This window comes from Vipera berus (genome assembly GCF_964194415.1).
Source record: "Vipera berus genome assembly, chromosome: 2".
NCBI lineage: Eukaryota > Metazoa > Chordata > Lepidosauria > Squamata > Viperidae > Vipera > Vipera berus.
Window position 1 is genome coordinate 170,126,671 of NC_138203.1, and position 16,095 is coordinate 170,142,765.

At 40.5% G+C, this 16,095-nt stretch overlaps 1 protein-coding gene across 3 annotated transcripts in view; it reads left to right on the top strand.

Moving 5' to 3' along the window:
• Positions 1-5,970: 5,970 nt before the first annotated feature.
• Positions 5,971-16,095, top strand: part of LOC308663312 (uncharacterized protein) — a 39,481-nt gene continuing 29,356 nt past the window's right edge. The window contains exons 1-5 of one of the 3 annotated variants that reach the window (XM_081319629.1): positions 5,971-6,086; positions 11,199-11,306; positions 12,331-12,406; positions 13,339-13,495; positions 14,708-14,753. In XM_081319629.1, coding sequence (XP_081175755.1) covers positions 6,050-6,086; positions 11,199-11,306; positions 12,331-12,406; positions 13,339-13,495; positions 14,708-14,753 — 424 coding nt within the window. In that variant the 5' untranslated portion in view covers positions 5,971-6,049. The remainder of the gene's footprint in view (positions 6,087-11,198; positions 11,307-12,330; positions 12,407-13,338; positions 13,496-14,707; positions 14,754-16,095) is intronic. The other 2 variants (XM_081319630.1, XM_081319631.1) reach the window with 2 other exon arrangements.

Sequence of the window (16,095 nt, forward strand, 5' to 3'; positions counted from 1 at the left end):
GTGGACACCAAGTTGATGTTGAATTTAATTACGGCAGCAAGACTTTTGATAGGTCAGTATTGGAAGAAAGAGGAACTGCCGACCATAGAAGAGTGGACTTTAAAGGTTTCCGACCTGGCAGAGATGGCGAAGATTTCGGCCTATTTGAAAGATCACTCGCAAGAACGCTATATTATGGAATGGACAAAATGGATTGAGTTTATCCAGAACAAGTATAGGGTTAAGAAGTTTTACGTAGCATTTGAATAAGTCTTCTTTCGTTTTTTTTTTCTTTTCTTATCTTAGTTTCTTTTTATACATATTCAATATTATTAAGGCTTGTTTTATCCTCTATAAGCTAGAGAGTGATGGATTTTAGAGTTTATAGTTGTTAGTATATGATTGTTTATGATTGCTTTTTATATATATACCTTGTATTTAGCTCTGGGAAGTCGGGGGGGGAGGGGGGGAGGGGGGGAGGTAGGGGCGGGGGGAGGAGGGAGGGGGAAGGGGGGATTTTTAAAGGAAAATTGTATTTTAAAACTTTTCAATAAAAAAAATAAAAAAAAAGGAAAACTGGACTTGGTCAAACAAGAGATGACAAGACTGAACATTGTCATCTTAGGTATCAGCGAACTAAAATGGACAGGAATGGGTGAATTTAATTCAGATGACCATCAGGTATACTACTGTGGGCAAGAATCCTTCAGAAGAAATGGAGTAGCCTTCATAGTCAATAAAAGAGTAGGAAAAGCAATACTGGGATACAATCCTCAAAATGACAGAATGATCTCAGTTCGAATCCAAGGCAAACCATTCAATATCACAGTAGTCCAAGTCTATGCCCCAACCACCAGTGCTGAAGAGGATGAAATTGACCGGTTCTATGAAGCACTACAGCACCTTATAGAACTAACACCAAAAAATGATGTTCTTATCATCATGGGGGATTGGAATGCTAAAGTAGGAAGCCAAAAGATAACCGGAATAACAGGCAAGTTTGGCCTTGGAGTGCAAAATGAAGCAGGGCACAGGCTGATAGAATTTTGTCAAGAGAATACGATGGTCATAGCAAACACTCTTTTCCAACAACCCAAGAGACGGCTCTACACATGGACATCACCAGATGGTCAACACAGAAATCAGATTGACTATATGCTCTGCAGCCAAAGATGGAGAAGCTCTATACAGTCAGTAAAAACAAGACCAGGAGCTGACTGTGGCTCAGACCATGAGCTTCTCCTTGCAAAGTTTAGGCTTAAACTGAAGAAAGTAGGGAAAAGCACTAGGCCACTCAGGTATGAATTAAATCATATCCCTGTTGAATATACAGTAGAGGTGACAAATAGATTTAAGGAATTAGATCTGATAGACAGAGTGCCTGAAGAACTATGGACAGAGGTTCGCGACATTGTACAAGAGGTAGCAACCAAAACCATCCCAAAGAAAAAGAAATGCAAGAAAGCAAAATGGCTGTCTGAGGAAGCTTTGCAAATAGCTGAGGAAAGCAGGGAAGCGAAAGGCAAGGGAGAAAAAGAAAGATACACCCAATTGAATGCAGAATTCCAGAGAATAGCTAGAAGAGATAAGAATGCCTTCTTAAATGAACAGTGCAAAGAAATAGAAGAAAACAATAGAATAGGGAGGACCAGAGATCTTTTCAAGAAAATTGGAGAAATGAAGGGAACGTTTAATGCAAAAATGGGCATGATAAAGGACCAAAATGGCAGGGACCTAACAGAGGCAGAAGAGATTAAGAAGAGGTGGCAAAATTACACAGAAGAACTATACAAGAATGAGCTTAACGTCCCTGATAATCACAATGAGGTGGTCACTGACCTCGAGCCAGACATCCTAGAATGTGAAGTGAAGTGGGCCTTAGAAAAGCTGAGCAACAACAAAGCTAGTGGAAGTGACAGTATTCCAGCTGAGCTATTCAAAATCTTAAAAGACAATGCAGTAAAAGTGCTACACTCAATTTGCCAGCAAATTTGGAAAACTCAACAATGGCCACAGGATTGGAAAAGATCAGTTTACATTCCAATTCCAAAGAAAGGCAGTGCCAAAGAATGTTCAAACTATCGCACCATTGCACTCATTTCTCATGCTAGTAAAGTCATGCTTAAAATCCTACAAGCTAGACTTCAGCAGTATGTGGATCGAGAACTACCAGAAGTGCAGGCAGGATTTCGAAGAGGCAGAGGAACTAGAGATCAAATTGCCAACATACGCTGGATCATGGAGAAAGCTAGGGAGTTCCAGAAAAACATCTACTTCTGCTTCATTGACTATGCTAAAGCCTTTGATTGTGTGGATCATAACAAACTGTGGCAAGTTCTTAAAGAGATGGGAGTACCAGACCATCTTATTTGTCTCTTGAGAAACCTATATGCGGGCCAAGAAGCAATAGTGAGAACTGGACACGGAACCACTGATTGGTTCAAAATTGGGAAAGGAGTCCGGCAAGGCTGTATACTGTCGCCCTGCCTATTTAACTTATATGCAGAGCACATCATGAGAAAGGCAGGGCTAGATGAATCAAAAGCTGGAATTAAGATTGCCGGAAGAAATATCAACAACCTAAGATACGCAGATGATACCACTCTAATGGCAGAAAGTGAAGAAGAACTAAAGAGCCTCTTGTTGCAGGTGAAGAAGGAGAGTGCAAAACTTGGGTTGAAACTTAACATTAAGAAAACCAAGATCATGACATGCGGCCCTCTCAATTCCTGGCAAATAGATGGGGAAGAAATGGAGGTAGTGACAGATTTTATTTTCCTGGGCTCCAAGATCACTGCAGATGGGGACTGTAGCCAAGAAATTAAAAGACGCTTGCTCCTGGGGAGGAAAGCCATGGCAAATCTAGACAGCACACTAAAAAGCAGAGACATCACCCTGTCAACAAAAGTGCGTATAGTCAAGGCTATGGTCTTCCCAGTTGCAATGTATGGCAGTGAAAGTTGGACCATAAGAAAGGCTGAGCGCCAAAGAATTGAGGCCTTTGAACTGTGGTGCTGGAGAAGACTCCTGCGAGTCCCTTGGACCGCAAGGCGATCAAACCGGTCAGTCCTAGAGGAGATCAATCCTGACTGCTCTTTAGAAGGCCAGATCCTGAAGCTAAAACTCAAGTACTTTGGCCACCTAATGAGAAGGAAGGACTCACTGGAGAAGAGCCTAATGCTGGGAAAGATCGAGGGCAATAGAAGAAGGGGACGACAGAGAATGAGGTGGCTGGATGGAGTCACTGAAGCAGTAGGCGTGAGCTTAAATGGACTCCAGAAGATGGTAGAGGACAGGAAGGCCTGGAGGAATGTTGTCCATAGGGTCGCGATGGGTCGGACACGACTTCGCAGCTAACAACAACAAAACAATATCTTGAACTCCTTAAAAGTTCAAGTTAACTGCCTAATAACCTGAGCAGAAAATGCTTTCAGAATTTGCAAAATCATTTGATGTATGCATCATTAAGTCAGTACTATTTCTTACTAACCAGTAAAGAGCCTTGGTGGAGCAGTGAGCTAATGCCTCCTTAAGTAACACCAGCTGCCTGCAGGTTCGCATCCCACCAGGCTCAAGGTTGACTCAGCCTTCCATCCTTCCGAGGTAGGTAAAATGAGGACCCAGATTGTTGGGGGCAATTAAGCTGACTTTGTAATAATGTCGCTTGGGGGGGGGGGTATGTGAAAGCCCTAATAAGCAGGCATATACATAGAATGAAGGCTACTGCTAAGTTTGTAAGCCGCCCTGAGTCTTCGGAGAAGGGCGGGATATAAATGGAATAAAAATAAAAATAAAAAAATAAATACAATAGATCTTCTCCAGAATGATCTGTCCTCAAAATGGCTCTTAGACACAAACCACCATTGTAATTGAGTCCATTCACCTTGCTGCTCTTTGCCCTCTTTCCAGCTTCCCATCACAAGAGACTTTTCAAGGGAACTGAGTCTTCCTGTATTGGGTCCAAAATGTGATAATTTGGGCCTACTCATTTGTGCTTTGAATGCAAATTCTGGACTGATTTGTTTTATGATCCATTTGTTTATTTTCTTGTCTATCTGTGGTATTCCAAATGTTTTCTCCAACACCAACATTCAACACTTTTTATGATAGTAGGACAAGTTCATGTTATTTTTAAGGCAGTGCCCCCCAAACCTTTGAGCACCAGGGACTGGTTCTGTGGAGAGAGGTTTTTCCGTGGACTGGGGGGACATGGTTTGGTGTGCTGCCTGGATGGGGCTTCACGTGTTTCTGTGGACCAGTTTCTGGCATGCTGCAGCCCGGTGCAGATCCACAGAACGAGGATCGGCACTGGGCTGTTCTAGGGTATCTTGGATGTTGACATTCCTAATATATAGAATTTCAGTATATTTCTTCTTTGTTTGATCTTTGAATCAGTTACTATCTATTTATTGGTGTTCTTTCACATACTAATTTGAGTTTGGAACTTCCTTCTGAATTTGAAGATTTGGGGGGAAGATTTTCCTTATTTCTCCATGACTGTTTCCATCTTCCTTGTCTTTACAGATGTTGATACTATCTTCTAAAAGATTTATAAAATTATGCAATAGAATCTTGGGGAGTTAACAGTAACATAGAAGATATGGAATTCTAGAGAATTAAAACCATCACAGACAAGCAAGGTGCCATAGCACTCCGATGTGCAGGGCTCAACTCTCAAAATACAATTAAAAAAGAGAACATTTGTGAACTAGGAAATAATCTGATTGCACTCAGTAGTATAGTTAGATGCCTAGTTAACCTCTGTAGAATTTTTATTGCTATGAAGAAAAACCTGCCAAACTTGGCAGGCAACTTATGTTGTGTACGTGGCAGCAAGCACTCACTGGGGTTAAAAACTGCTGTTGGTGGCCTCCTTCCTGTAGTTCTCTTATTCCGTTCTAGAATTTGTGACTGATTGAAAACAGTTGGCCTCAAAAGAGCTACATTCAAAGACAAGGAAGGTATTTAATAAACATATTAGCCACATGCATCATGAGATGTATGATGACAGATAGACTGTCCATTGTAAAATATTCAATGAAGTTTGATGTCTGCTGACTTCATGGACACACCCATGCAGGGTTTGTTTGTTTTAAAAAATTCAGGTTTACCCTTGCCACCTTCAAAGTTGTTTCTTCCGCTTCCTATTCTGCTTTACATCCAGGGCCAGCTTTAGGTTAAGGCCAGGTAGGCACTGGCTTAGCTGCCAAAATTTAGGGGACATTGCCAGTGCTGCTTTTCCTTCCGACTCATTCTAAAAAGGGAAAACTTGTGGCTTAGGGGCACCACAGACCCTTGAGCTGACCCTGCTTACAACCTTGAATTTCCTGGTGGTTTCCCATTCAAGGATTCCTTGGGCATTCTGGTCCAGGTTAGACCTTTTCTCAGCTTTCGAAATGAGCCAACGTCGGTTAGTAAATTTTGCCCCTTGTCTGGGCTCTCAGTTTTAGCTCCGTATTAAGGAGACCTGGACTGACAGGGATTTTGATTATGTTTACAATTTTTAATTTATTTTTAATTTTTAATTTTAATTTATTGCACAGAGGCCTTTCATTTTAATTTTATCTTAATTTCTGTATTTATTGTATATTATTGTTGTTAGCCGCCCTGAGTCCTTCGGGAGATAGGGCGGGATATAAGTCCCATTAATAAATAAATAAATAAATAAATTTCATCGCGCAACTGATTCCTGGCGACCAGCGGCGGGGCAAAACATCAACGTCGGACACAGGCGAAAGGGATGGGAGAACAATTAGTTATCCCGGAAGGTCTAACGACATTAATTATATCCGGGAAGGATACACACGGAACTTTGGGGCTCATTTTCACCTCTCTCCAAACCCTGGCAAGTTCGACTGAGCCGGCCCGAAAACCGCTTCCCTTCTCTTTCACACATACACCCCCGCCGGAGAAATGGTACCTTCCAGAATTGTGCCCGCCGCCGGGTGTTTGACGAAGAAAGTCGCTCGCGGACAGTTTCCATCGGGCGGAGGCGGGAGCGGGGTCTGCGGCTGGGACGCTGGGCTGAGCCGGAGTCTGGGGAAGGCAGAGCGGAGCAAAGCAAAGTAGGATGAGTGGGAAAGAGCCGCTCCTGGGCGCTCTGAAAGGTGAGCGAGAAAGAGAGACTCGTGACGGGTCGTGCGAAGAAGGGGTGTTTGAAAAACGAAGTGTTGGAGAGAGCCGAGTAGCCGTCTTACGTAACGTCTGGGGCTTAAATGGAGCGGGGCTCGCTGATAGTCACCCAGTTGTCATGGAGAAGAAATGCCCTGTAGAGATGTCAGGTGAAAGCAGTTGGTTCTTTGCTAGAACGTTGGTACCGCCTAACCGGACACGTGTTCTCCGCTCTCCACGTTCAAGGGATTACAGAACTCTTTTATCTCATTTGTGGCAATATTTAAGATTGGATTTTCAGATTCCAGTTAAGAAGGGGATGGAATGGGGAAACTGCTCACCAGAAGTCCGAGCAAAGCGTGCAGGATAAATGCTGGGGTTGGGACATTTTATACTCAATTCCAGGGCTCTCTCCCCCCCCCCAGTAATATGTTCACCCAGTCATGAAAACTTGACAAGATCATGGTAGATGGACAGGTGTCCTTCATACATGGGGATACAATGAAGAGACAATTTCATGTTTGCTACTACTTCAGGGGTGTCAAACTCAATTTCATTGAGGGCCGCATCAGCATTGCGGTTGCCCTCAAGGGGCCGGGTGGGCGTGGCCTACTGGGTGGGCGTGGCCTACTGGGTGGGCATGGCTAGAGTGCATATGGCCTACTGGGTGGGCGTGGCCAGCTCTACATCGTTCGCATCAAGGGTGCCTATGGGGGCCCAGGCAGGAGTGGGACAGATCTGGGGGTCTCTGGCAGAAGGAGGGTCTCTGGGCCAGGGCTAAGGCAGCGGGGGCCGTTCCCTCACTGTTTCCAGGATGGCTTCGCGGGCCGCATGAAACCACTTTGCGGGCCGGATCCGGCCCCCGGGCCTTGTGTTTGACATGTCTGTACTACTTTGTTACTACTGTATAGATATGCAAGTAAGAAACATCACCTCCAGTGTCCAGCTTAAGCTAAAAATATTTTTAGTTGTCATATTGGGTTACTTCATTTAATGTTCTGTCCATAGCTGTAGCCATTTTTGATGCCCAAGGACAAAAATGTGCATGGAGTAATTAGAGTAATTTCTTATTGTTGTCTTCACGTCACCCTCTACTTTTTAAAATGCTATTTCCTGCTGGGTTTTGATGACCATCGGTAAGAAACTAGGGGATTGTATTTTTTGTCAAGCCACAAACATTGATTTTTTTCCAGCCAAAATCTCTTTTTTTCCCTAACTAGATAGTTACTGGACTAGCCCAGAGAGAAAAAAATGTGCAGATACTCACTGCTCCTTTTCTGCAAAGGAAAAGAAAAAAAACTGCAGTACAGTTGTAAACCCTCTTATATTCTATAGAATTTTTCCCAAAATAAATCAGATAGGATTGTAGCCTAAGTGTGCAAACGCAGAGGATAAAGTATTTTTTTCCTAGAAGAACTATGTTTTATTTTTTTTTCTTGAATCACACTAGTATAAATTGGTTTGCATGACATAACATGAACTTTTCTAAGGTCTGAAATCATGTGAAGCTAACAATTTAATTTCCTATCAATATCTTGTAAGAAATATATGCAATCATTACCAAGAAAAAAAATACTACGCCTTAATTTCTGTAGTGGCTCTTACTTGTATGAACACTATGTATAATTATGTTTAGTTTTTGTCTCAAGGCATAAAAGCTTCATAGATTACAGATCTCCCCATATACCTATTTTTTGCAGTGACATACTGGGGATTGTTTAAAATGATGACTTTGATTGTAAGTTATTTCTTCCTCATTTAATGATTTGTCCTGTGGGTTTCCTTATCCTTTTTCTTTAAACTAGTTTTGCATGTCCCTACCTGGACATAAATGACATGGAACAGAGTGGGATTTACTTCAGTAGACTTGTATAGGATTTTTTTTTAATCTCATTTATATCCCACCCTTCTCCGAAGACTCAGGGCGGCTTACAATCTAAAGCACAAATCAATGTGCTTAGCAATAGCCTTCATTCTATGTATTATTGCGATTTTTATTTTTTTGCCTGCATTCACATAACACACTAAACCACGGTTTTGAACCATGGTTTACGGTACTGAATTAACCTATGGTCTGACAACACAAACCACGAACTTGTTTTTGGGGGGACCTCCTGGACTCACAGCTCCTGTTTGAAGAGCAGGTTGCATTTATGGCTAGGAGCGCTTTTCTTCAGCTTCATGTTGTATATCAGTAATGCCGTTTCGTGGATAGGGAAGCTTGCCTCTTGGTCATTCATGCCCTGGCCATCTCTCATTCGGTCTCTCATGCTCTGGACTATTGCAATGTGCTCTACATGAGTCTATACTTGAAAAGTACCCGGAAGCTTCAGCTGATACAAAACCGCATTGGGTGACAGTTTGCTTCCAGATCCAATTCAAGGTGCTGATTATGACATTTAAAACTCTACATGGCATGGGACCAAATTACTTATGGAACCATCTTTGCCCCTTCACATCAGTCCATCCCGCCTGGTCAGGCAGGGAATTTATGCTGCGGACCTCGTCAGTTAAAGAATTCCAACTGGCAGGGTCCAGGAAGAATACCCTTTGCTGTTGCCCACTGCCTTTTGAAATATTCTTTCCCCCCATCCCCAGATGCAAGCAGGCCCCAATCCTTCTGGCTTTTCAAAAATATCTAAAGACCTAGCTCTGCCATCTCATTTAGGGCTCACAAAGGAGACAAAACCATGGGCTGGTTAGTGCCCTGAAGGCCCTCCCCACCCCCACTTTTATTTACCTTTTAATGTTACATTTTGCTATCCTTGCCTCTATTTTAATTTTTTTATATTCAGTTTTGATGTTTTAATATTTTATTTGTACACCACCCAGAATTGTTCTGTGAGGGAGATGGGTAGTTTCTAAATTTGATAAATAAACTTAACCACATAGGTTGGGTTCATACAATACACTGCACTAACATCTAGCCCAGATGGTTCTCAGTAAGTAGTATGTATACCACTGGAGGGACTTAGAAGTAATCTAGCTGGGCCTTGATTACTTGATTATAGGAAATGATAAGTGTAACAACAGTGCCTAGAAGAATATAAATGATGGCGATAGGGGATAAAGTGGACTTTTAATTTCCATTATGAAGGATCTAGTTATAATAATTTTGAGAAATGCACATTTGGAGGAATCTACCATTGCTCGTGGAAAACAAGAAGGATCTGGAGTGGCTTTGACTCTTGAGACTCAAAAATGAAAGTGAAAATTTTGAATTGACCTTAACATCAAGAAAACAAAGATAATGACAACTGCGGGGAACATACAGGTCAGATTGTAGATCAACAGTGAGACCATTGAAATAGTGAAGGAATTCATCTTCCTGGACTTTAAACTCTACCTAGACCGAACCTCGCCAAAGATATTACCTGAAGCCAAGATCACGAAACAAGGACTGTCATATTTTGGCCATGTCATGCTAGCTGACTCACTCAAAAAAATCAGTCAAGTTGGAAGCGATCAGCGGAAAAAGGAGAAGGGGCCACCTTAGTATCCATTGGCTGGACCCTATAAAGGATGACACCAGGATGACCACGGTGGATCTGAAAGAGGGAGTGCGAGACAGAGGAGCATGGAGAGTGTTGATGCATAGAGTTGCCAAGGGTCGGACACAACTGATTGATGACAGTGACAATAATGGAGCCTAAGCTAATTGATATAGGGTGATTGATTGATATAAATGTTAAGAATTACTCATAAAGTGAACCCATGTTAGCTCAACATTTTATATATAGCCAGGCATTATAGTTTGTTCCTGCAAATTCATTTCATATAAGAAACTGAATACTAAGCAGTTGGGATTATATTAATGAGCTTCAGTTGTATATTCAGTGGACTTTCTTTGCAATCTTAAACTATTTACCAGCTGGGTGTTCCTTGCAGTGTTGTTTTGAAGAGTGCAGAAATCAGAATGATCATTAGATAGCAGCAAAGAATTAGTCTTCTACTGTATATTTCTCTGCTACCGTCTAGTAATGGTCCAGATTTTGGCAGCCCAGATATGATAACTCTGTATAACCACATGTACCACATTGTAGCATGTTGAACATTTTGGCAGAAGGTGAGATAATTGTTATAAATATTCAAATAAGTACACAGTCATCATTTTTATTGACAGAGGGAAAAGGACACAGGATCTGTTATGCAGTACTGTTATTCCATTTAGTAAACAAAAAATAGCAGGAAGAACTCTTTCCTAAAATGGTCAATGAGTTTAATAGGTGGAACTTGCATTCAAAGGAACAGTCAATATTTGCACCATCAGGCCTATGGTTGATGACTTTTTGCACAAATTCTTATTTATATTAAATATTTCTTGCTTGCTTTTGTAGCTCCAAAGTAGCAAAAGCATTTTACAAAAACAGCAAATATCATGAATTAGTCTGTGTGTGCAAATGCAATTAAAAGGGAAGTCAGCCACCTTAGAACATTTCCAATGGATATGCTCTTACTAATGAAATTAAAGCAGAAAGAGACAAGGAAGTAAAATCCTATACCTGCTTCCTCAGAAAAATTGAGCCTTATTGAGTGTAATGAGAATTGCATCTAAGTAGGTGTGTCCAGCACAATTTAAATAGACAAATCACTTGATTTAATCTGTTTAATCTGCTTTAATCTATTGATTTCCCATGTGTTTTCAGCCAGCAGTTAAGGTTTGGAAACTGGAAACTGCAAATTCTTTCTTCAAAATAAACATATGATTGCTTGATTTGCTGTATGTTGTAATTTATTTCAAGTTTACTTGTTTCTCATTTGCTATGCCTAAATTGCTGATGGGGACAACATGACATTTCTGCACCTTATCATCTATAAAATTGCCTAAACTTTCAGTCTGGTTTAAGAGATCTCTTTTTATCCCCAGTGTCAGAGTTCAGTGAAGCCATCACATTGAGGAGAACGAATGGGTTTTTAAATAATTCTAAATAATTGAGATAATGTATTAACATTTTTACTCTATAAAATGAGAAAAAAAGATTTGACCCCAAAATCAACATATACAATACTGTATTTTCAAAAAAGGATTTTTTTTCTACAGCTATTTTAACTCCTGTTACTGCAGTCTGCATTCAAAATGCAGTTTTATAAATTCTATTTTCTTGCAGTGTGCATTCTCAACTTTCAGGAAAGCAATAGTCCTTACACAGATACCTGTCCTCATTTACAGTCATTTTGTGAGATCCTGGAAATGATTCTTCGGAAAGGATTAAAGCGTGAGTAATGTTCTTTGCTCCATAGCTTAATATTGAGAAGTACACTTGAAAAGTTTGTTGGTTTTGAAGGCCTGATTTACAGAAAGTCATGCTAACGAGAAAAGATATTTCTTGAAATCAAAAAGGAAAGCCTAGATCTAAAAATATTTGCCTCAGTATAGAGTCTGACTAGCATGAGCAATACCAAATTATTGTACATTGGGCCTTAGCAACCACTGGCTATGAGCATGGTTTATTCCACTAATGGATTAGAGAAGCTATAAGGCAGTGGTGGGATTCAGCCAGTTCGCACCACTTTGGCAGAACCGGTAGCTAATTTTTTGTTGCCCAGGCCCAGAATGGACTTCTGGAAGCAGTATCCACACAGTGAACCGGTTGTTCACATATTTGAATCCCACCACTGCTATAAGGTAGTGAATTAGTAACGAATTAGGAAGGATATAAGAAGTCATCCTTTGGACCAGGAGTCTCCAAATGTGGTAACTTTAAGACTTGTGGATTTCAGCTCTCAGAATTCCTCAGCCAGCCAAAATTCAGATCAGGATTTTTTTTCTATGTATTTTACATATTTAATCTATGTATTATTGATTCAATATTCTTCTTCAGGATTCAGACCGTAACAGTTCTGTAAAGTATGGTTTCCGAAGCATATGGCACCATTAGGAAACTGTTGCATCATGGCAGCTTGCATGTAACATTTATAAAGTTCACGTCTTGCAGGTTTCAAGGATATATAAATATGGGTAATCGAATTGTAGTTTGTGCAAAAGACACCCCCCCCAAATTGTTTTTAAATAATAAAACACTTTTTTACAATTGGGGAAGGCACAAAACATTGATGTGTGTACAAAATAGAACCAGGTCATTCTCTGCAAAAGCACTCTGAACCCAAGGTAGCATCTAATTGTAGGTCTGCTAAAATGGCTCTCATCAGATGATAAAAAGTCATATGCTGAGAGGTAAGGGATATAATCATCTCTCAATCTTACCGTTCTTGCTAAACAATGTCTTTTGCCCACTTCAGAGCCAGTCCTGGGATTCAAGAGGAAGGACTATTGGCACTGGTTAGAGCAGCTTCCACAGCGGGAGACCCACCACAGGTGGGTGGTCTCTTGCAGCCTTTGATGATGCTGTAAACGGGAACTCAGAATATTGGATTTTGTTCTCTCACTCTTGCAATTTTAATTCAAGGTTCCCAGACTTGATTTCCTTCTATCATTCATATCCAATGAAATCTCACGTCAGCTGGAAATAATAGGAGTTGTAGTCCCACATTGAAAAAGTAGGAAATGGCAAGTCAGAGATGCTCTAACGTAATACCTCTCATACTTGTTACCGGTTTCACTGACACTGTACCCATGATTGCTTTTGAATTAGGCATGGAGAAATTGTGTTTTTTTGTTATTTTATAAGTTTCAACATAATTTTAATGAACAGTAGGGTGAAATATTTTCTTTTTGTGAGGAATTCACAGTTTCTAAAATCTCTGACTTGCTTCAGAGAAAGGATTCATGGAAGGCACATACAAGTAATCCTCATTCAGTGACCACTTGTTCAGCGACCATTCAAAGTTGAATAAGAGGACTTATAACTATTCCTCATAGTGCAGAATCCCTACAGTCACATGATCCCAATTTTGGTGCTTGGCAACTGCTTGCAGTTATGACAGTTGTGGCATCCCAGAGTCACATGATCACCATTTGGAATCTTCACTGCTGGATTCCGACAAACCAAGTCAATGGGGAAGCTGGCAGGAGATCACAAATGGCAATCACGTGACCACAGGACACTGCAACTGTGCAGGATTTGCCTAATGATGGCAATTGGAATTGCCTCAACTGCTATTGTAAGTAGACATGGTCATGTGATGTCATGTTTTACAACTGCATCACACAGCAAGTTGCGGATCTCAATTGCCATCGTTAAGAGAGGACTGCCTGTATTATTTTGCACCTATTTTAACACTATTGAAACAACATTTAAAAATACTCAATAGCAGAGACTGTGGTAACAAGAACCTTTCCACTTTTAGTAGAACCCTTCTGTCCATGATGATTGAGAAAACGAGTTCTTGTGAGAAGGTGCTGACAGCTCAAGGAAGAGGGCGGTACTTCCTGCGTCTGGCTTTGAATGGGAAGTTATTAGCAGTTGCTGTTCAGCAGCTCATCAGAACTCCCAGGCTGCTTGAGGTGATTACATAATCCAAAGGAATTAAGATAATTTGAATAATTACCATACTTTGTTTTGTGTCTTTGTCTTTTTGCTTGAGGCCTATCCTTGAACACTAGATACAGGCAGTCTTCAATTTATGAACACAATTGGAACTATAATTTCTGTTGTGGGTCAATGTGGTTGTAAAGCAAGCCAGCACATGACTGGATCCAATGTTGGAATCTATGATTCCAATGTTGAAATTCTTGTCTCCTATAATTAGTATGATTTGGGGGAGGAGGGGGGATGTCATCAAGGTTTATGTGGTTGGAGAATAGATTTGTATCATTGTAACATTGATTGACTTGCCTTGCACTTCAACAATCCAAGGTCAGGGGCTCAATTGGAAGACCTCCAAAGTCCCTTCTAGCCTTATGATTCTATGATTCTAACTAAGTCTATCATTTTGGTGTTGCATCCGAATACTGACTTTGACATGCTTTTCTTAATAATAACAGCTATTTTGCATATCTTTTTTTAGTCTACAACACGGGTGTCAAACTTGCTGCATCATGTGACATGTTGCAACGTAACGCAACTTTTTTCGCATTGCCAGAGCTAGGTTGGGCGCAGCCTCCACATGATGCAACGGGCTCACGGGCCGGCAGTTTGACACCCCTAGTCTACAAAGATATGGTGCTTCCTCGATACAAAATGAGCCATTTCAGTTCATTTCAGTTTGTTCATTTCCAAAATGTCAGTGTTTCACTTTGACATTTCAGGTCTGCTAACATCTAGTTTGTTTTGCTTTATGTTCTGCCATTCCATGCACAAATGGTGTAGGTATCTTTGCCCCACAGATCTTTGCTTTCCCTCCCAGGCACAGCTGCAGTCAGACATCACTTGAATTTTAATTACATCAAAGGACCAGTGTGCCTTGTACTTGTCCTCTGCTTTTTTCTGATAGCACATTGGATACTTTCTTAATGGGAAGCTCATGTTGCAATATCGTGTTGACATTGTTCTGACTGGAAATGTCCAATTGCGCTTTGTTTTTTAGCAGAAAAATGGAGTGGATTACTATTTTGACATCTTGACAGTTTTCCAATATTCTACATTTACCATGTCAGGTTTCAAATTTATGCTTCTTGCTTGATTTGTACTCATTATCTCGCATTATGATACACATATATTTTCAGCTTATTTAAATTATTCTTAGTGTACTGTATGTTTTTATAATCTGATTTCAGTGTTACGATTCAATAACATCCATCCTGAGCAATGAAGAATTTTCAGGTAAGATTCTGTTCTTATCATTATGCTACCATCTCAAGACGCCTCCTTGAATACATCATTGTACTGTATAACAACTTTAGACATTAACTGAGGGAGTGAATTTTAGCCCATAAAACAATGGACCATCCTTTGAAGGCCAAAGGCAGCCTTGACATTTTTCAAGAGTAAAGGGCCATAAAGTGGAAGTCCCACCAGATGTATTTTGGTAAAAGTGGCCTTTCATGGATGTCTTTTTTGCTTTAAGCATGATATACCTATTTTCAGGTTTACACTGTAGTTTTCATCTCCTTCTACCTTACCGTGTCACATGATGTGTCGCAACATATTGCAACTTTTTTCACATTGCCAGAGCTGGGGTGGGCATGGCCTCTGCATGATGCAACTGGCCCACGGGCCAGCAGTTTGACACCCCTGCTCTGCCTACTTCAACTTGGCATGAAGCTGTGCCATTAATTTCCAACAATCCTAGCAAAGAATGGGTTATTAAAGCTACAAAAAAAGAGAATTGAAGCCCTGAGGCTGCAGGTTTTCTACTCCTGACCTAAAAAGTTTGCAATCATAATTTTAATTTTTTAAAAAATATGATATGATTCATTTGGTGTGCAGCTCTTATTATGCAATTGCCCTGCTTCATTTACAGACACTCTTGGGAGCGGGGAAGAAAATTAAAACAATGTGGTCCTTCCCAATTTCCCACTGTTTCTTTCATGATACTTCTTTCTGGTAAAAAAATCTATTAAAATCTATTTTAATGGGCAATAGGAGTCACCTGTTACCAAGATGTGTATCCTCAGCTGTTTTCAATGGAGGTAGGATACCACAACCAATTTTAATGTGACCCGGTTACCAAGTACCTGATTTGTAATCACATAACTGAGGGAGAGGTGCAATATAGGTAGTTCTCAATTGAGCCCAAAGTTTATATTGCTAAATGAAACATTTGCTGAGTGAATTTTGCCCCATTTTATGACCTTTCTTGCCACGGTTGTTAAGTGAATCATTACAGTTTTTAAGTTAGTAACATGGCTGTTAATTGAATCTGGCTTCCCCATTGACTTTGCTTGTCAGAAGGTTACAAAAGGTGATTTACATGACCACAATGCTGCAAACGTCATAAATATGAATCAGTTGCCAGGTGTCTGAATTTTGATCAGGTGATCATGGGGATGCTGCAATGGTTGTAAGTGCGAAAAAGGGTCATAAGTCACTTTTTAAAGTGGTATAACTTTGAATGGTCACTAAACAAACTGTTGTAAGTCAAGGACTACCTATAGTTGTAAGGGCAAGGATGGGTTGTAAATCACTTTTTCCAAGGCTGTTGTAACTTTGAATTGTTGTTAAA